Source organism: Lacerta agilis, chromosome 4 (genome assembly GCF_009819535.1).
Source record: "Lacerta agilis isolate rLacAgi1 chromosome 4, rLacAgi1.pri, whole genome shotgun sequence".
Taxonomy (NCBI): domain Eukaryota; kingdom Metazoa; phylum Chordata; class Lepidosauria; order Squamata; family Lacertidae; genus Lacerta; species Lacerta agilis.
In genome coordinates this window covers 81,573,467-81,594,480 of record NC_046315.1, presented here as the reverse complement: position 1 = coordinate 81,594,480, position 21,014 = coordinate 81,573,467, and the positions used below count along the sequence as shown (strand labels likewise).

Sequence of the window (21,014 nt, the reverse complement as noted above, 5' to 3'; positions counted from 1 at the left end):
CAGAACAGGTTTCAGTCATTGATGAGGGATGACTGGGAGATACAACACACCCAAACAGTCTATAGGAAAGGGGTGGATCTAAATTCCTTCTCCTTTCAGTTTTGTTGCAAATGAGTTGAGGCTCTCAATATACTCAGTCGAGTAGTAATTTCATGTTCTTTATTTCAGCTCATAGGAAGAGTGATTGGACCCCCCCCCCCAATCTCAGGCTTTATATACATTATTTACACAACGAGTAACGTCTGATTGGTTGATTATGTTTCTTGCTGCAGGCCAATCAGTTGTTACATCCTAGTATCCTACCGGCTTAATAGGCTGATTAACTTCCTCCTGGGGTCTGATTGGGCTGCTCCTGCAGGCCAATCAGATTGTGTTGCCTTCTAGGATCCTACCTGCTCATTGTTCTGGGATCCAAGCTTAGTACATAACAAAGAAATAAATATCCAATGAAGAGCTTTTTCCTGTTTGCTGAGGATAAAATGGGACTTGGGCTTTCTCTTTCTTTAGCAAATTAAGAGCCACCTTTGTCCTGTGAATCAAGGGCAGCCCAGATAGCAAAAATATTTCATTTGTCCCCTTAGCCAAGGAGGGAAGTATGGAAGCATTTTGCTCAAATCCAGCTATTTCAGATAGTGGACAGTAGGAGAGGTGTGGTGCTCTGTCAGTACAGTAAATTACATGCCCAATACAAATTTCCATACTCCCCCCCCCCCCGCCACTGCACAGTGTATCTTTAAGCCAGGAGAACTTGGCAAAGCAATACAGAGTAATCTCTTAAAATGAGTTGGGGTGGGGGTGGGTGCTTCTTGGGGAGAGGAATTCAAACATAGAGGCACTGCACACTAGTGGCATATGATTCACATCCTGAAACAGACAGTGGGATTGCAGTTCCTCAGTGACCTCACTTTCACTTCACTCTCCTCCCTCAGAGGCAATGGATGCAATCAAAGCCTCCTTCAACAGAGCAATTAAGTGGGGAGTCAACTGCAAACCTGATTATTATTATTATTATTATTATTATTATTATTAGGATGAGGTTGGAGTTGGAAGTCTGCTGCTGTTCTTTTTGGCCATAAATTGGAGAAGATGCCTCAGGAAGCCCCTTAAGCCGTCCTCATCCGAAGACGGAGAGCAAAAATCCTGTGAATTTAAACCATCCCTCCCCTAAGCTGGGAGAAATGAAGAAGCCTCTGGGGAAGAGGAGGTCCACATGTGGGCAAGGGAGGGTTGGGAAGATCTTCGCCTTTCCCGTAACAGTTGCCTCTTTCTCGATTCAAACTCCGTTTGTCTGGCCTGTCTCCCGCTGGCATGCTGCCACTGCCTGCAAGGCTTGATCCTCCTCCTCCTCCTTCGCCCTGAGAGGCTTCCCAGGGCAGTGAGGGTCATGGCTAACTGGGCCTGTTGGACCTCTTGTCATGGAAAAGAGCTTAAGGCCAGGTAGCCCGGGAAGACAAAAGCTTACAAAGTTCAGTATACAGGTGAAACTCGAAAAATTAGAATACTGTTGAAAAGTCCATTTATGAAAGCCATTGTTTTCATTAGCTACTGGAGTTTAATATATGAGATATAGACTCATGACATGCAAAGCGAGATATGTCAAGCCTTTATTTGTTATAATTGTGATGATTATGGCGTACAGCTGATGAAAACCCCAAAGTTGAAATTGTTAATTTGGGGTTCTCATCAGCTGTACGCCATAGTCATCACAATTATAACAAATAAAGGCTTGACATATCTCGCTTTGCATGTCATGAGTCTATCTCATATATTAGTTTCACCTTTTAAGTTGAATTACTGAAAGAAATGAACCTTTCCACGATATTCTAATTTTTCGAGTTTCACCTGTATCAGGAGGAAGGAACGGAGCTCAGAATACCATGAGGAGACAGAACTCAGCAGGTCATGAGGAGACTCACCGGATCAGACAAACCCTGAGGCCACAAACCGGGAGAAATGGCACTCCAGAGCGACTGGGGCTGAGGCCTCGGTCCTAGCTAAGGCGCTTCCGTTTTGCTTTTGCTTCAAAGGTTGCCTTGCCAAATATGCCTTCCTCTCTTTCTGACCCAAAAGAGCAGGCAAAAAAACCCCATCCACCAGCAAACAAAGCAAGGGTGTGTGTGTGCGTGTGCGCGCGCATTGGAACAAAAAAGGCGGGAAAACAGAACACAGAGGGAATCTGAGGTAAATAATTTTTGTCTTCCTTCCTTTCTTTTTTCCCCTAGTAAAGGAAAGGAGATTAAGGGCAACTGATATTAGCGGAGCCAAGAAGAGATTTGGAGAAGGCAAATAAAGAAAAGGTAGCAAAGAAAAGTGAGTAAACCTGACAGAAAAAACAGAAGCGAAGCAGAGGTGATCTGCTCATTGCAGGCAGGAGCGGAAAAGTGATGGGGAGCCAATCATGTCCCTGAAGAATTTTGCTCCTCTTGTCATCCTAAAACCAACCTGATAGCCCAGCGACACCCTCCATAAATTGATTTAATACATAGTGTTCCTTTACAGCAGCAAAATAAAATGATCCAACCACACACTACATAAATTAATTCCTTTTTAATATAGATGAAGTACATAATGTTTAATTACAGCAGGCCAGTGATTCCAGTTAAATAAAATTAAAACCCTTTATCTTTCTCAAATATAAAATTACTAATTCATGTCTTAAAACAATATAGCAAAAGCTTTAAATTACATCACCATTTAGCCACAGTAGTTTATCACCACTTATATACTCCATCACTTTGGCAAAAATTATGTATTCTTTTTAAAAACAGTGCATAACATTATAGAAACTGTATACAACCTCATATTGCACTTACTGTATTTATATACAATAACTGTAAAAGAAAATAGAGCATTTACTTGGAATGAACATGAATTTATCACAATTGTAGAAGGATGAAAGCTGGTATGAATATTAAAAATGTTTAGAAATGCATTTCATTTATGTACAGGGTTTATGAGTTGTATTAACAAATATGTACATGTCTTGCTTAATATATAGTTAGTTAGTAACATATGGTAACCTTTGGTTGGATGCACCTGCTTGATCAATTTTAAGCTCATATGCTCTCCAAAATGCCAACAAGGTATAAAATGGTGCACAACTGTTAGTCAACAGTACAAAAAACTACTTCTACCTACATTAACCCCTCAAATTAGTGCCTATTAAGTCTAATAGTGTTTTTACTTTATATCCGTTTGTATGTGCATATATCAAAGAACACTTTTATGGTTTATGTCTGCAAACTTACATTCCATAACACTTGCCTATAATGTGCCATTTATTTTAGAATACCATTATCAGAGCAGAAGAACCAGTTTAAGTTCCCCAGAACAATTCTGTGTTTGTGTTGTAATATTGCCAGCAGAATATAAAAAATATGTGCACCATCAGTATATGTTTTAGAAATCTACCTCTTACTATTTCCTTATCCCTGACTGACCCAAAGATTTAAGCATGCTCAATCGTTAGTATCTTCACAGTCCTCTTTCAGATTTGGATTTCATCCTGAGTTTGCAAATGTTCAAAGATCCATTTGTGTTCCAAGGTAAGGAGCGCTTTCCGTTACAAAATGCTTATGCAATTGAAGAAGAGCTGGGCATCCCATGAACTGTTGTGCTTGTTGGTGTCCCACTAATGGCATTGAAAATGTGTAGCGAGTTGGGCATTACACTGGCTTTTTCTTCCATAGCGGTAATCTTAAAGAGAGAAAAACACATGTCTTACACATGGTTGAGGGAGGAGAAGGTTTTTCAAAAGAGTGGGGTAACCATGGGTTTGTCCTTTGGCTTCTAGCTAAAATGTGAACGGGGACCTAACATCAGATACAGCAAGTGGGGGGGGGGGGACATTTTAGTATGCAACTCTGCCTAGCACATACATCTGTGCAAGGCATATTTTCTCTAATATAATGCAGTTTTGTATATTATTTTTACCAAATACACATTTTTCTACATATTGCTTGGCAGGGGAACCGCATTACAAAATTGGGAGAACTGTGAATTTCCAAGGATGGCTGTTTTCTGGTTTGCATACTGTTTCGAAAAGTGGGAATTAGGTAGATTCAGCTTTAAATTCAATCAGGATTAAATTTCTCCCCCATCTCTACTTGGAAGCAAAGTCCAACTTGATTTAAATGGAATGTATTTCTGGATAATTGGAATTATGATAGGGAGCAAGTCTATTGTGACACAAAAGTTAGATATAGGTCAGATGACCTCAATTAATATATGTTTAATTTTGTGACTGGTTCTGAAAATAAAGATGCTTAGCTAAAATTCACCCTTTAACTACTGTCAAGAAACTAGATCCTCCTCTTCTTCTTTTTTAAAAAATCTGATTGACCTGTTAGTTTTGTAAGAAGCAGTGTAGCAAAACATTATTCTTTGCCTGATGAACATTCTGTTAAGCAACAGTATATGCAGAATGATTGACTATTCAACATTAAAACAAAACAAATCTAAGTCTCCCCTCAGTTCTGCACTACAAATTCTACATTATATATTGTGTAAACGAAGTTAAACAAAACTCAGAACTTGAAAGAGAAACTAAAAATGCATTACCATCCCAGCTGATCACATTTTCAAAGCAGCATAGGGGAAAAGGGAAGGAAGAAAGAGAGATGGCGATTAAGATTTCTATAAAATGTATTAAACGGGGGGGGGGATCTCTGAAACATTTATTTAAGAAAGCAAAATGGACATTCCAATGTTTGCAGAATAGGTAGTACAACCAAATTTACATGCAAGCTATGCACTTATATTTCCATAAAATGACTGTTTCCTTGGTGTTTAAGAGTTGCTTCCATTATGATTACATTTTCCAATAGAAAAATACATGACCTTCAAATTGAAATTAAATCTGTAAAACAGGAATGGGGAACCCTTTTAGCTCAAGGGTCTTCTAGGCAGGGGAAAGTAGCCTGTGGTGGGCAGAGTCAGAGACAAAAGTGGGTGGAGCAATTAATGTTGATTTTATCTTGGCGTGGTAGGCTAATTTCTATTCGCATTAGCCCACCCCTCTTCTCTACGCTCTGTCCAGACAAACAAGAGGCACTGTCCAAGTTCAAGGGCAAATTCTAGCCAGGTAAAAATATTTGGGGTGTAAAGCAGGCTCAGAGAAGTGGCCTGAGGAAAGTTCAAATGTCAAATACAGAAGCATGCAGCCCCTGAGCCTGAGGTTCCCCACTCCTTGCTGTAGAGGAATGGTTAGAAATATATTAATTCTTGAACATTCACCCACATCATGCAACGTTGGAACACAGTCACAGCAGAAGTCATTCTTTTAGCAAAGCAACTTATGGTGTACTTGTGGAATGACCATATTCTAGTGTTACATTGCCAAGTACAGTATAAGAATCAATTAAGCTGTTTTATTAGGGGACAAGAATGGAAAAAGGGAGAGAAAAGTGCTCATTTTTCATGTCAGAACTAGCAGGCTTAAGGCAAGATAGGCTACTGCATTTAAGTCTGACTCATGTACCAACTAAACTGATTTTCTTTGTAATTCTGTTATTTTGAAATCCCCCATACAACTGAATTCATGAAAGTGTTTGCATTGTACCAACCACAAAGGAAGAAATGAAAGGATTTGTTGGTAGATAACTCTGTTACAGCAGTTAATAAATCATAGCATAAGCTTCAAGGGCATTATCCATTAACATCTATTATAAATATTAACTTTAGATAAAACGCTTCCAGGGTGGAAGTCTTAACCCATTTCCTTCAGCATCATTATATTATTTAATGTCATAAAAATATATATTATAATTGTTTCACATTTATTTATGCTCCGTCTTTCCCCTAAGGTGGCTTACAGAAAGAAACTTGAGTGTGAAAAACAACCACCACCCTCAAAGCAATAAATTGTTATTGGCAATTTACAGCAATTTACACTTAGGAATACACTAAAGAATTGGATCCTCTGAATTAAATACTCAAATAATAAAGGATTCCAAGAAAAATATTTGTTTCTTCTCAATCAAAACAGGATGACCTGAATGAAATACTTAATGATCAGTACATACTTGTTCATGCATGATTTCAGAGAGTTCTTTTGCCATTTCTCTGTAATTAGCCTTCATTCCTTCTTGATATTCTATCTGATCTTCTTTTATAAGCCGCTCATTTACTTCTAAGGCCTGCCCACAAGCTTCAACAAATTGTCTGAAATAAATATAATTTAATAAAATGAAATATATTGAGAATGGTTCTAATCTCAAGGTTCCAAAAAGAAACTTAATAAACTTTCATATTTTTTACCTGAAAACTTCCTTGAGTAACTTTAGTTTATTGTCTGGATACCGTTTGGTGCTTGTATCATCCAGAAAAGCTCTGGCATATGCCAACGGCCCAGCATTAACCTAAAAATATATAAACAGTTATAAATTATGTTCCCACCCCCCTGCAATAATATTAAAACCAGTTTTGCTCATCCCTCTGAATAGGGCTATACACAAGTCAAAGACATTTCTGAAAAATAGCCTGTATTTATTAAAACATTTATATCCTGTCCTTCTGGTGCAAAAACACTACTGAGTTCACACCCTTGAAAGGAACAAGTTGCACACAAGTGACTAACTAGACAGAAGCTCTGCACAGGCATTATCCTTCATATGATTAACTACTCCATGAGGGAAGAGTGGGGTTGTGCCTCCTGGCACCAACCCTGCATGGGAGGGCATGCCCATGCAGAGCTTGTCTGAGTCTTTTCCATGAGATGTGCCACCACAGCGCCAGCACCTAATTTGATCTGATGCTACACACTTGTATGCAGTAACACAGGTCTAGATTTTACTATCGAAGCCTTGCAGTGCATACGGACAGTCATGCGTGTTTCACCCATTAAGTTCCTGGTCAGTTGGGAGCCACAGGCCATTCCTGGCATGACTGTTGGTATGGCAGGCCCCTGGAGCCCTCTCCCCAGTAGCCTTAGCCCTCCAAGGCCTGGGGCAAGTGTACCTGGCTGCTCTCCCCTGTGCATGGGCTTACCGGAGGGCACACCTGTAGCAAGCAGCTTGCTCTACAAGCAAAGCCCTGCTTCAGGTGATTTATAAGCTTATGCATTAATCTCATGAGGGTTAACACCCAAATAGAACTACAAATGAAGGGGCTTCCTGTGAAATAAGGTTGAGAATTAACAAGTTGCTCAAGTGATTGCAGTGTTGAACCTGTGGTGGTATTCAACTACGTTTTACTCTGAATAGACCTACAGAAATAAATGGACACGAATAGGTTAGGCCTATTAATTTCAATAGGTTTTTCTGAGCAAAACTTAGTCTCAAAGATCAAAGTCTACCACTCTTATTCAATGGGCATTGTTGGCACTGCATATTATTTTATCAGTGTGACACAAACACACAAACAGAATTCTAAAGCGGGAAGAAGCTTATAAGGCGATTTTAAGGTAAAGGAAAACTCCACACTATAATCAATTTTATCAACATACCTGAACGCTAACACTACCCTGCAGCTTCAACTGTAGTTTGATCATATCTACTTCAGCTGATGAACAAAGTTGCCGGAGCTCAGCAACCTTCTTACTCATTTCATCAATAGCAACTTCAATTGGGTTTAAATCTGTATGGTGTTGATACATTATGGGAATCCGTTTCTTTACATATGGAAAGCAATGTATAGCTAGGAAAAGAAAACAATGAAATTATGTTTACACAAACTCATGCTATCTTGAAATACTAAGAAACTTGCAAGTCAATGCTTTTATTTTGGGAACAAGTAGACTTGTAAACAAACAATCATATCTTTTAATAGCATAATTCTATAGAGCAAGGTTAATCAATGTGATGTGTCCAGATGTTTGGAACTACATTTCCCATCAGCCCCAGTTCTCATCGCCTGTGGTCTGGGATACTGAGAGTTTAGTGCAAAACATCTGGAAGGCACTACTTTGGCTACCCCTGCTCTGCAGATTGTGTGCTTTTTTTGTCCAGTGTTTGTTTGCCCCTGGGAAAATTCTGATCTGCAGAAGAAGACTAGCTTGTATCTTCTCATTATGTGGGACATGTATAGTACTGTCTGCTAGCCCATGAAAGTTACTTGCTGCTCTATCCAGAAAGGACAAATGATTAAGTATCAACTGTATAAACCAACAGATGGGGGGGGGGGAATTAAGCATGTGTCTTTCTATGCTTTCATGTGTCTTTCTATGCTTTTCTGTTTGTTTAGTTTATGTAATTCACATTTTGTTATCTAAAGAAGGATGACAACACTACTGTTTCCACTTGGTTCTTTGCCAGGAGATTAGCTATTAGCAATAACAGTTGTTCACATGCAGTGTCAGTCTTTAGGCTACCAGTAATCCTGGTGCAAAGAGTGCCCATGAGTCAGCATGCAAAATAACTGGACCCTGGCCTTGACATATTTGCGCATGAACATAAGGCAATTGAGAGGCAATAAATGTTTGAGTAAACTTAAATATCTACCTACCTACCTACCTACCTATTAACTATTCACTGGACTGCAACAGTACATACTAGGCCAGTTTGGGGATGAAGCAAAATTGGGTAGCATACTCCACTGAGCCTGAAGGTAGTAGGCTAGTTGTATGGCAAGCCTGTGGCACACATAGCTCTGATCTCCAATAGAAGGGAATGGCTCAGGAGGAATGAATGGGGAGGATCCTGTTTCTGAGCACCTGCTGCCAGAGGTGAATACCTGTGTCTAATTTTACAGCTGACTGCCTGGAACATAAAATATCTTCCTTTCTATACAGGATTTAAAATACACCCAAGACCTTTCTCTTTGAGTTGGATCACAGTTACCAGTGTTTCTAAAACATGACCTTGCTGTTAAACAGCTTCCTGTCAGACCGGAGAAACTGTATCAATAACGTCCAAGGTACTGATAGAGCATCAATTTGTATGTCTTTGTTTCACACATTATATTGTGGTAACCCATATTTGTCAGAGTGTACCCTTATGTCAATTCCAGCTCCCCAGTAAGTATAGCAGTATAATTCATGTGGTTGCAAAACATTAATTTTAATAACATTTTACATGTACAAAATGTGAGTGTAGTGCACGAAATAGCTTTAACTTGGTTAGTTGTTAGTTATAGGTTAGTGTCCTGCTGAACAGTTAGGCTCTGATATTAGGACCCAAAACATGCAGGATTTAGCAAAGATTTCTCTGTGGCTTTTTTGGATTAAATGGAAGCATGTTACAGGTACTATAGACCAAAAACATCAATGAAAGGTGTCAAGTGCTCTCTTTTGGTTGTTGGTTTTTAGAAATCAAAGCATTGTCCCAAAGAACTGCAAATTTTGACCTAGTACCTGTAAGAATGGTGCGTCGTTTACATTGTTCCTCCACTCCCCCTCTTCTTTTGCCCATCTGAGTAAATGGCATCTCAAACATAAAGCGACGGATGTTGTGATTTCTTTCAAATTCTGTTTTTCTCTCTTGTAGTTCCTTTTCCTCAAAGTATGGAACTACATGAGTAACTTGAATATAGGCATATTTTGAATCCAAATCCTTAGGATTTACCTTAAAAGAATTTGAGAGAATTAAAATCTCAATTATTTAAAAGTTACATTATTAAAAGGTTAATTGAGCTAATACGCTGATTATAATTAATAAAATTTAAAAACTCTTATGGTGCCTTCAATATAAAAATTATCAATGTATGCCACCGAGGTCCTTCTTGCTTCATTCATTTGGTATTTTTTGTACTGCACAAGTAGATGATCATCCTTTGTGGAACCACATTTTACTATGCTTAAGAACTGGCAGGCTAGAAAGAAAATTTCGATTTGAGCTCATGTTAATTTATATATAAATCAGTTGTATATTATTAGTTAAGTCCTACTTTTCCAGAGTCCTGGATCATCCTGACATTTTCAGATCCAAACTTATCTGAGTAGAGTTTTTGTAGCCTCTGGGAAATCTCTGAAAGGCATGTGAGTTTAGGCTCTTTGTATATATATTCTTTTCCATCTTCATCTTCAAAAAATCCCTTTAGAAAAGAAAAACCAATAACAACAGTTAAGTTCTAAACAAACAAAGGTCCAAAAAAGAATGACTCCTAATAATTAAAGCAAGGTCAATGTATAACACAAAGGTTGCAAGCAAAAAGAAAAAGAGAAAGTGATATTGAAAAATCAAGATAAGGAGAGCAAAACAGCTATTATAGTATGGATGCATTGAAAATTATTACAATATTATTAAGGGAATGCTGTAAATTACATGATATGTCAACTTTAATGTTTTGAGGGTACAGCACTCTATTTCCATACTCATTGTTCACATGCCTGTTTCACATGCCAATATGGTAGTCCTCTGAGAAAGCCGTGTTATTTTGAACAAAATATGGCCAAGTATTCTATACAAATAAACCAACCTTATCTAGATAAATTTTAATAAAATCCTATTTTATAATTTACTTTGAAGCCCAAAACAGGTCCCATGGAATGTGAAACAGGTGTCTGCTTTCATACAGAATGTCAGATCTGAGTTAATGTTTTAAGTTGCAAAAATAAATATTCCTATCTGAAGATGAAATGGACAGTGTAGTGCAAGGATCACAACATAGCATGTATAAACGCAAACTAGACTGACAAAAATACCCACAACAAACTAAGCTTATATGCAGTAGTTTTTACTGCATTGCTTGTTTTGGACAGCAGTTTCTGTAATTACCTCCACATCTGTTTCACTGTCTGTAAACTGGTATTGCTAGTCATAAGAGACAATAGAATAAATGGAATGTTACTTCACTCAAATTGTACAATTCAGTGCCCTGACTGAATTTTTTTTTTTTTATCAACTATTTCTATCTAAAACTGTGTTTCCTTCATTGAATACACACGCTCATGTGTCACACCCACCCACCCACCCCCTGCAGTCACTGTATTTTGCCACTATGGAATAACATATAAAAGTGAAAATGTTTGATTCTTTGTATCAGCATGCAGTACAAAGATAGAACATGTGCAGTTTTCTTCTGCAAGTGGAACTAAATATATTAATATTTTAAAGCAAGATAATACAGATCTGAAAGCGAACCAACATAATATATCAAAACACCAAAGGCAGTGTTTAAGTAATAGCTATGAATAGCTATTATTGAAAAACTTACCGCTGCCTTAAGAAAGTAATAGAAAAAGGAAAAAAGGGAAAAAAGAAAGTTTACTGAAGAAATTTCTCATTCAGAATACAATTATTAGTTCAATAGTTCATTAGTTTCAAATACATGCAAGTAGAAATATACAAAGCAGTTAATGCACGCTGTTAAAAAGGATACATTGCAAAAAATTGCAAATTTTCATATGCTAAGTTAAAGTTCAGGAAAGGCACTGGACAATGCTCACCTGTCCAAAAAATGCAACTCTGAAATAGGTTCCCAACAATCTTTTTCCTGTATGCATAACTTCTGTAACTTTGCTGTATGCCCGATGCAATGTGTCATACAAATGAGCTAGCCTCTAAAAAAATGGGAAAACACATTTTGGTAAACGGTGGCACTTAGATATTTAGTATATTCTGAACAACACAAAACAGAAAAAATAGAAGCTTTTATATATCGTTAGCAAACTGTATCAAAACAATCCAGTACTTAACAGCTTGGAAAACACAACTGTCTCAATTTAGCTAAAATTAGGGATAACTAAGTACCACTGAAAGCAATGGAACAAGTTATGATTACATTTTTAGATGTCATCTTATATTTGAAGTTGACTTTAAGTAGTAAATAAATATTTAAAACATGCAAGAATTATAACTAAAAGTGAACATTCCCCCAAGTATACACATATCCTACCATAACATTATTATCACCGTAAACCAGTAAACAGCTAACCATCCATTGAATGAGCAGGATGCAGCTATCAAAATTTCCATTGCCTTGGAATCTAAAGAAGCATGTTTCCAAAAAGATGGTGGACTCTTGCTGCATCTCCTTGTGAAGAACATTCCAAAAATGGGAACCACTTCAGAAAAGGCTCTTTCTTATCTAGACACTCTCTGCACCTCCCTTAGAAGAGGTACTTGGAGAAGGGCCTCCAAAGCTGATCTGAAGAGCTGGCTAGATTCATATGGGAAAGGAGGCTCCATAAGGTAATGGGGTCCCAAGCCTTATAAAGTTTTAAAGGTAAATAAACCCCAGCACTTTGAAGTTAGTTGCAATCAAATGAATCCTCACAACTTTCAATGAGACTTCGCTGTAACTTTAGCTGAACATTACCTATTTCAATGTCCCACAGCATTAACAGGTATCAAATGAAATCATTATAGCATAAATAGATTTGTATCAAATACCTCAAAATCTCTTCGCTTTTCATAAATAGGAATTATAAGTTTATAGATGTCAGCAATCAGTTCATAACGTTCAGCCTTCCACAGCCCATCTGCACACTGTTCTAACAACTCCATCAGTACATCCTAGTTACAGAAAGAAAAGCACACACATGTGGATAGAGACTAATCTAGAGCAATCTAATTTTATTTTTTCTCAAACAGCATAAAAAAGGATTAATTTCCAGTATAGTGTGTTTCTGATCCAGTAAAGACTCCTGACAGTGGAAAGGGAGAGGCAATTTTCACCAATTTCCCCTTCTTCCTACAGTCTGCAGTGTCACTTCACACACTATTCTAGAGTTATGTGGAAATCCCGTTTGGTTAACATTTAATTTGCCAGGTCCAAGGTTCCTCAATGCTCTCTCCCTAGGCCCTGAACTTATGCCTTGGTTTAATAGCATCCCCAGCATAACTTGGCCTCTTTGTCTTAACATGCTATAAAGTGAGTAATGGTGTATGCTATTTATTATTTAGTTTGTGTTTCCGAGGGTTAAAAATATTTTCAATGTGTTATGAACTCTTCGGGTTAGACAGCAAGCAAGACATTTTAGAATTCAATAAAAAAATTATTATTATAAGGATACAGAAATAAGTATGAATTAAGTTTACATACTTCATTAAAGTGAACATCTTGCATCCCAACATCTTCCATCATAGAAGCCTCTTCATCTATATTTGGAGTGATTACTCTGAAGCTTATACAGCCTTGTTTAAACATTCCTATTTATATTGGATGGGAAAAATGCAGACAACACGCTTGAAGAAGTAGATCAACGGAAGAGAGGAACAGCAAATCCCACAAAGGCATGAAAGAAATTAACAGTCTTAAATTGCAGCGAATAGATCTAATTTCAAGTTATGCTTGGTTGGGGGGTACTGGATTGAGTAGAGGCATCCCTTCACTAACTTCTGCAATCTCAGCTGGTTTCATCTTATCAACTTAGTGCTTGTGCCACTCTGCTGGGGCAGCCCCCCCCTTTCTGCCTGCTGAATGTGTGGGCAGAAGGCAGACTGGCAGTATCCTTGCCAGCATACAGTCCCCAAATAGGGCATTCAAGGGCAGGCCTGAGCCAGCCTGGAATCTGTTGGATTCCAAGCTGCTCTTACAGCCAGTCCCAAAGTCCTGCTCCACCCCCTGCCCCACTGCAAATCTTCTGCTGCCACTGCCAGTGGCTAGGCTGCAGATGTGGCAGTAGCACCACTATGCAGGGGGTCAGCAGCAGGTTTGGATTTTATTCTTAAACAGTATAGTGCTTTGGTAAAGACTTGAATAATCAGAAACCATGCTCTTGGGTTTCTGAACCATAGGACAAAATTCTACTGATTGCAAGTTAATAGTAAGCATGTTTATTTTCACAGCCTTGGTTCCTTCAAAGCCTAAGATGGAAACCTGGGTAACAGGAGGGCCTCTTACACATGGCTACTAATGACTATTCAGGCTGGCATTAGATAGAATTATCTTCAGTAACCCAGTGTAGCAAAATAGAAGTGAGGTGCCTTCATAGCAAACAGAAAAACTGTATAGGTGCTCTTTAGACATTACAGAGAAGAAGCTGTTTTTCTGATGGTACATCCTGTGATGCTGATATATTTAAAAGGCTCACCAGTGCGATAGAGCGGTCCACTGAACAACTATTACCATGCAATCACTGCACAGACATGATTGTTGTGAGAATAAAAGGAGGAGGGAGGAGAAGAGAACCCTAAGCTTTATAATACAGGTGATACTAAAAAAAAATAGAATATCGTGGAAAAGTACATTTATTTCAGGAATTCAACTTAAAAGGTGAAACTAACATGAGATAGACTCATGACATGCAAAGCGAGAGATGTCAAGCCTTTATTCGTTATAATTGTGATGATTATGGCGTACAGCTGATGAAAACCCCAAATTCACAATCTCAGAAAATTAGAATATTAAACGAAATCAACAAAACAAGGATTGTAAATAGAACAATATTGGACCTCTGAAAAGTAGAAGCATGCATATGTACTCAGTACTTGGTTTGGGCCCCTTTTGCATCAATTACTGCCTCAATGTGGCATGGCATGAATGCTATCGGCCTGTGGCACTGCTGAGGTGTTATGGAAGACCAGATGCTCCAATAGCGGCCTTCAGCTCTTCTGCATTGCTTGGTCTCATGTCTCTCATCTTTCTCTTGGCAATGACCCATAGATTCTCTATGGGGTTCAGGTCAGGCAAGTTTGCTGGCCAATCAAGCACAGTAATCCCATGGGCATTGAACCAGGTTTTGGTACTTTTGGCAGTGTGGGCAGGTGTCAAGTCCTGCTGAAAAATGAAGTCAGCATCCCCATAAAGCTCGTCTGCAGAAGGAAGCATGAAGTGCTCCAAAATCTCCTGGCAGACAGCTGCATTGACCCTGGACTTAATAAAGCACAGTGGACCAACACCAGCAGATGACATGGACCCCAAATCAACACAGACTGTGGAAACTTCACACTGGACTTCAAGCATCTGGCATTGTGTGCCTCCCCATTCTTCCTCCAGACTCTGGGTCCTTGGTTTCCAAATGAGATGCAAAAGTTGCTCTCATCAGAGAAGAAGACTTGGGACTACTGAGCAACAGACCAGTTTTTTTCTTTAGCCCAGGTAAGACGCTTCTGATACTGTTTCTTGTTCAGGAGTGGCTTGACAAGAGGAATATGACATTTGAAGCCCATCTCCAGGATCCGTCTGTGTGTGGTGGCTCTGGATGCACTAACTCCAGCCTCAGTCCACTCCTTGTGAAAGTCCCCAACACGTTTGAATGGTCTTTTCCTGACAATCTTCTCCAGGCTGCGGTCATCCCTGCTGCTTGTGCACCTTTTTCTTCCACACTTTCCCCTTCCACATAACTTTCCAGTAATGTGCTTTGATACAGCACTTTGGGAACATCCCAACTTCTTCTGCAATTACCTTTTGAGGCTTTCCCTCCTTATGGAGGGTCTCAATGATGGTTTTCTGCACAACTGTCAGGTCAGCAGCCTTTCCCATAATTATGATTCCTACTGAACCAGACTGAGAGACCATTTAAAGGCTCTGGAACCCTTTGCAGGTGTTATGGATTGAGTACTGCACCTTTTCACAATATTCTAATTTTCTGAGATTGTGAATTTGGTGTTTTCATCAGCTGTATGCTATAATCATCACAATTATAACAAATAAAGGCTTGACATCTCTCGCTTTGCATATCATGAGTCTATCTCATATGTTAGTTTCACCTTTTAAGTTGAATTCCTGAAATAAATGTACTTTTCCACGATATTCTAATTTTTTGAGTATCACCTGTAAACAAACATTCTGAGTGACAGTTTAACAGATGGAGTGTGATGAGATTACATTGGATTTTCCTTTCTGTAACAGTCTTAAGATATTTCTTTAAATGTTTTATTGCTATTTTTTAAATACAAAGATTATTAATTTAATTGTTATTTATTAAACTATTTTGGGACCTTTATCCACACAATATGCATAACTACAACTGGCTAGATAAAACATAAATGCACAAACTATAAAGCAGACTGGTATATAACCATTTAAGCAGCAGTTTAAAATATCCCAACAACAATGGATTAGGTGCATGATACATACCTTTTCGGAGAAGGTACTCTGCCACCAGAGCTGTTACGTGGACATAACACATTGCTGCCTAAAATACGAACAATAGCAACCATTACTACACACTTTTTGTTGTGACTAAGTTCTGTATACAGCAAGCCTGCAACATTCAGCTTTACATGCTTGGCAATTTAAAAATATATAAACTCTGGCAATCCCACCTACCATTGTACCCATTATATTTTGACTATATGCAGTTTTGGCTTTAGGCACAATCCCCAGAATCTAACCCCTGCATAAGTTGTGCATTTACTGTATATCTTGAATCAAACTTAAAATGTTAGAGCAGCACAGCAATTCTTTCTAATTTGTGTTGGCACATTTTTCTTCAACCTCTTCAATATGTGTGTGATAGATTTATATAATTATTTTTAACTTTAAGAATAGTATTGCTGCTGCTGCTGCTGTGAGTGTCTGGGAAGACCACTCCCTCCTCCGGCCAACTCCATTGGGCCTAGGAGGCGGGCCTACACTCAACCGCCACAGCTTAAGAGGCTCCAGAGAAGCCTCCGGAACACTGCTGCTGCTGCTGCTGCTGCTGCTGCTGCTGCTGCTGCTGCTGTGAGTGTCTGGGAAGACCGCTCCCTCCTCCGGCCAACTCCATCGGGCCTAGGAGGCGGGCCTACACTCACCAACACAGCTTAAGAGGCGCCAAGAAGGGCAGCCTCGGCTCTTGCTCTGTAAATTACTATTGTTTGTATAATGTATTTTACATTGTAATGTAGCCAAAGCAAATTCCAAGTATATTGAAAAATGTACTTGGCCAATAAATTATTATTCTATTATTATTCTATTATTCTATTCAAAAACCAGTAGAGTACTTGTCTTGCTTACCTCTGAAAGATCTCCATTTTTAACATGAATTCTTGCCATGCTATCCAACCACGTCTTCCTGAGTTCAGGTGTACTGGCATAAGACTTTGCCAAACTGTACTGAAGATCGACAAGCATTTCTGGATCATTTTCATGCTCCTTCATTTGTGCTGTAGCCATTAGGACTGTACGGATGCGTTTTGTCAAATCCTTGACATCAGAAGGAAATGTCGTGTGCTATAATGTGAAAAGGGTGGCAAGATGAGCTCAACAAGGGACACAAAGCAGTGGGAAACTAAACTGTACCTATCCAGTTAATGACCTGTTGCTTGAAATTCCTTTAGGAATAATCAAGTAGTATGAAAGAAGAGTAAAGTTGTGTGGACTATTCCTCAGAAACCCAACTGCATGAACATGGCCTTGACTATTAATTGCATCTACTCCTGTTAATGTTACATTGTTTCCTTCAAAGTAAAACAACTCTAAAATGTAACTATTTTAAAAGCTAATTTTGTATGTACTTATATTATACAATGAATATTTACACTAGTGTCTCAAACATGGACTATTATGATCTGAAAAGATTTTACAGAGATTTCCCCTTTTCTCTCAAGCATCAAGAACAACTTGGCATTTTCAAATAAGACTTCATCAAGACTTCATTTTATGACTGCTTCTGTATTTTTCATTCTACAGCATTTCTGTACATTTTGTTCTCTGCTTATACATGCCTATAACCTTCTTATGGTTGATCCACAAAAGCTGTTTACATGTTGAGGTTTCAGCATCAATGCCATGGGAATGAAGCTGATGATCCAGAACCTTCTTTATAATTTTATAATGAAATGGAAAAAGCCTACTACAAACCTTAGTAAGTCTGTCACTGTTAGCACAGTTATTTATGATGGAAAGAGACTGCTGAAATCTGGTTCCACCAATTCCAACAACATCTGCAATCAGCTGACTCACAGAAATGATAACCTAGTAAAGAAGCAGAAACATAAATCTTGTAGAATTCGGGTTGGGGTTTATATTGTATGTATTATAAATTCTGTATACAGTTTTGAAACTTTTCTAAATATTAAGCAGTCTGTAACTTTGTGTAAGTAAACAAATATAAAAAATAGACTTGTAGACTCTTGTGGGGGAAATGCAAACCTGTATATGAATAATTTGCATTAAAACTGCAGTGATACAATATGCAGTAGCAAGGGTGACCCTTCCACACAGCTGCTGGGCATGCAGCATTTATCATCACACACAACTTACAGTGTGTGTGTGCGCGTGCACTGCTCAATGCACTATGTAGCTGCAGTCTGTTGTAAGATTATGTTGCTAAGTACACACAATCCAGTATTTTAGACATGATACCAGAAAAGGTCAGCATTTCATCTCCTTAAAACCCCTTAAATACATAAAAACAAACTGTACTGACTTGTAGGTGTGTCCTCACAAACGATCTCTTTCCTGTGTAGTCAAAATTATTCCTCATCAAGAAATAAAGGAGCTGTGATGCTTCTGTTCGTATTGAACTCAGTTTGGAATTGCAGCACTTCAAAATTTCATAGCACAGTGAAGAACACATGTCAGCCCTTCCCTCATAAAATGTAGAAGGAAACTGTAGAACACACAAACATTTACTCTTTAAAAGGTAGGATAAAATGAAACCATCAGGTAACAAGTTTCAAATAGCAAAGTGTTCAAAAAAATGTCACATGGGAATTGGCTATTTAATTTGTAACACATTAGAAAGGGTCTCTAAAAACAAACACCCTTAGTGTAGATATGTGCATCAGTTTGTTTAGAAGTCCCAAAGTCAGCTTTGCAAATACAGTAATTGTACAAAGGGTTTGCTAGCTTGTCTACCTCACAAATCTAGTAATTCATGGTATGTGCAGAAATCTGCAACTTTGTAAAGCTTCACCCTTAAAGTGACTAGAAAATATATACTGACAGCCTGACAGAAGGTAGTTGTTGTCTCAAAACAAGACCAAAGCTTAGGCAGGATTTCAGTGTTTCAGGTCTGTCAGAACCCCGCCCCCCAATCAATATAACATACAGAGAGAAAAAATTATAAATTGAAGACTACTTACCTTAAAAATTAGTGATCTTAAGGCATTGAAGACATTTTTTAATGCAGTTTCTGACTGATTTTTTTGCAGAAAGCAAAGGTACACATCAAATACTTTTTTCATCAGAGGATTGTGCCCATGATCCATCAGGAGCTGATTCTTAAAATTAAGAGAATTTTATTTTCATACCTACACAGATGAATTACTTTAAGGCCTCAAAAGCCATTAGAAACCTTATAGACTTGTTAGTGGAATGCTTCCCTGGTGGCTATCTGCACAAAAATATCTGGGAAAGAATTATTGGTCTTACTTGAACTGCAGATTGGTAACGTGAACAATGAAGACACTTGATTGGGTAATCAAGTGATGGAGGTAGTGTGAAGAGACCCAGAGCTTACAGGGTTAACAGCTCATGGGAATGACGTCCTGCCACTGGGTGTGTGTTGTGTTCACATACGGGTTTTCTGCTGTGCTATGTGAACTGTTTTACTTTCTGTTTTGTTGTGAGGGAGTAAGCAATGTCTCCGCTTTCTCCCGGTCTTTTTGCCGCTGTACAATAAATGCTTCCGTAGTTTAGAAAGAAGCTGTGTACTGGCGATATATTGCCTGATGAAGTTCCTAACACAGAGACAAGTTGCTGCAAGATGCTGCTGCTGTACTCTGCTGGAGCCGACGAGATAAGCTAAGTGTGCAGCAGAAGCTGGCTGGACGCCATGCACCATCGGTTGCCACCTTGTAACTCAACAGGCAGGAGCACAGAATTGTGGGAGGCAGGCTTAATCTGTTTTTCAGGCTCACCAAGCAGCAGTAATCGATGTACGTACATAGAAAATAAATCTGAACATACCTGCCTACCTCCATCCAGCTGATGGCATGCCCCCAAAATAAATAACATAACCCCTTAAACATAGGAACAAAGTGAACCCTTAAGTAAAGCTTTGACAGCAGTCTGAAATTAGCACAACTGCAGACAACAGCAGGGAGGGCTCCGGTGTCTTCATCTATTTGTCATCTTACAAATCTACTTTTCAGGTAAGACCAATCATTTTATTTATTGCGGTGGATGATGAAGCCCACTGGATTGGGACATACCACAGTGATTCCCAACTGGGTGGGACCCAACTGCAGTGGTGTTCCTTAAAATACTTGATGAATGAGCACGAGTGTGGCTATACACATTGTGTCAAACTCAGAGGTGACCTGGAAACATCACAAACAGGGGTTGTTTGAAGGGTTTTTCAATGGGTGTTCCAATTATACATGATTTTACGTAAGTGTGTGGTGCCTTGGGGTGTAACCCTTGCACAAATTGGTTGCTGCCTATACTCCAGATGTTGTCAGATGACAGCTCCTATCATTCCTGATTATCAGTATTGCTGGCTGGGGCTGATGGGAGTTGGAGTCCAACAGCATCTGGAGAGCACTATGTTGGCTACCTCTGGATAAAAACTATGGCTACCCCTAACTATACAGGTATCTAAGCACATACCTTGAATGCCATTGTGAATAAAGATAAAGTGTCCAGAATTGTAAGGCAAACTTCAGTGGCAATGTTGGCTTCAAGTAAAGATTGGTGAAGGACATCTGCTTCTGAATGGCCATAACCTGTGGAAATTTGAGGCAATTGTTACTTGGAACTCTGTACCAGACTCTGACAAAACTCCAACCTTTTAATACCAACACTACTACAGTAATCAAATAGTAGCAAAGCTGGAACTCTTATGTGCCTTACAGGAATGCTGCAGTTGCAAGTATACAATATGTGCACATATTTGCAAGCTTGGGTCGTGTAAATGATTGCTTTATGTTTCAGATAGCTTAAAGCAAAAAGTAAGGGCTGAGAGTACATAAATAACAAATGAGTTACAGTAATATTCTAATTGTATCCCAGACCTATGGTCTACACATAGGTGGAATTAGCCTAGATAAGTGACAACTGAAAAATAATTTTCAAAAATTCTGAGATTTGGTCTAGGACAGTTCTTTTCCAGACTTCTGATAGCTGAAGCACATTTTTTCATGATTTAAAACTGAAAGCATATCAAAAAGTTTTACCCTCATACTAAGAATGTAAGATTAAGAATTACCCACCTTCAAAAAACACAATCCATGCATTTCTTAATGAGTCCTCATTCTAGGATATGCCTGCTTGTTGGAAGGTGACAAGACCTGAGCAGACTCATGCAGACAGACAACTGTTAG

At 38.7% G+C, this 21,014-nt stretch overlaps 1 protein-coding gene across 23 annotated transcripts in view; it reads right to left on the bottom strand.

The window, feature by feature from the left end:
- Positions 1-2,532: 2,532 nt before the first annotated feature.
- Positions 2,533-21,014, bottom strand: part of DOCK9 (dedicator of cytokinesis 9) — a 97,428-nt gene continuing 78,946 nt past the window's right edge. For 11 of the 23 annotated variants that reach the window (XM_033147827.1, XM_033147831.1, XM_033147843.1 and 8 more), the window contains 17 exons: positions 20,302-20,417; positions 18,834-18,971; positions 18,176-18,358; positions 17,608-17,721; positions 16,762-16,977; positions 15,901-15,958; positions 12,922-13,028; positions 12,270-12,392; positions 11,324-11,437; positions 11,092-11,097; positions 10,653-10,688; positions 9,823-9,969; positions 9,290-9,500; positions 7,445-7,635; positions 6,259-6,359; positions 6,024-6,162; positions 2,533-3,696 (listed from right to left, as the gene is read on the bottom strand). In XM_033147827.1, coding sequence (XP_033003718.1) covers positions 3,574-3,696; positions 6,024-6,162; positions 6,259-6,359; positions 7,445-7,635; positions 9,290-9,500; positions 9,823-9,969; positions 10,653-10,688; positions 11,092-11,097; positions 11,324-11,437; positions 12,270-12,392; positions 12,922-13,028; positions 15,901-15,958; positions 16,762-16,977; positions 17,608-17,721; positions 18,176-18,358; positions 18,834-18,971; positions 20,302-20,417 — 2,123 coding nt within the window. In that variant the 3' untranslated portion in view covers positions 2,533-3,573. Of the gene's footprint in view, positions 3,697-4,560; positions 4,569-6,023; positions 6,163-6,258; positions 6,360-7,444; positions 7,636-9,289; positions 9,501-9,822; positions 9,970-10,652; positions 10,689-11,091; positions 11,098-11,323; positions 11,438-12,269; positions 12,393-12,921; positions 13,029-15,900; positions 15,959-16,761; positions 16,978-17,607; positions 17,722-18,175; positions 18,359-18,833; positions 18,972-20,301; positions 20,418-21,014 lie in introns of all 23 variants that reach the window. The other 12 variants (XM_033147837.1, XM_033147847.1, XM_033147829.1 and 9 more) reach the window with 3 other exon arrangements.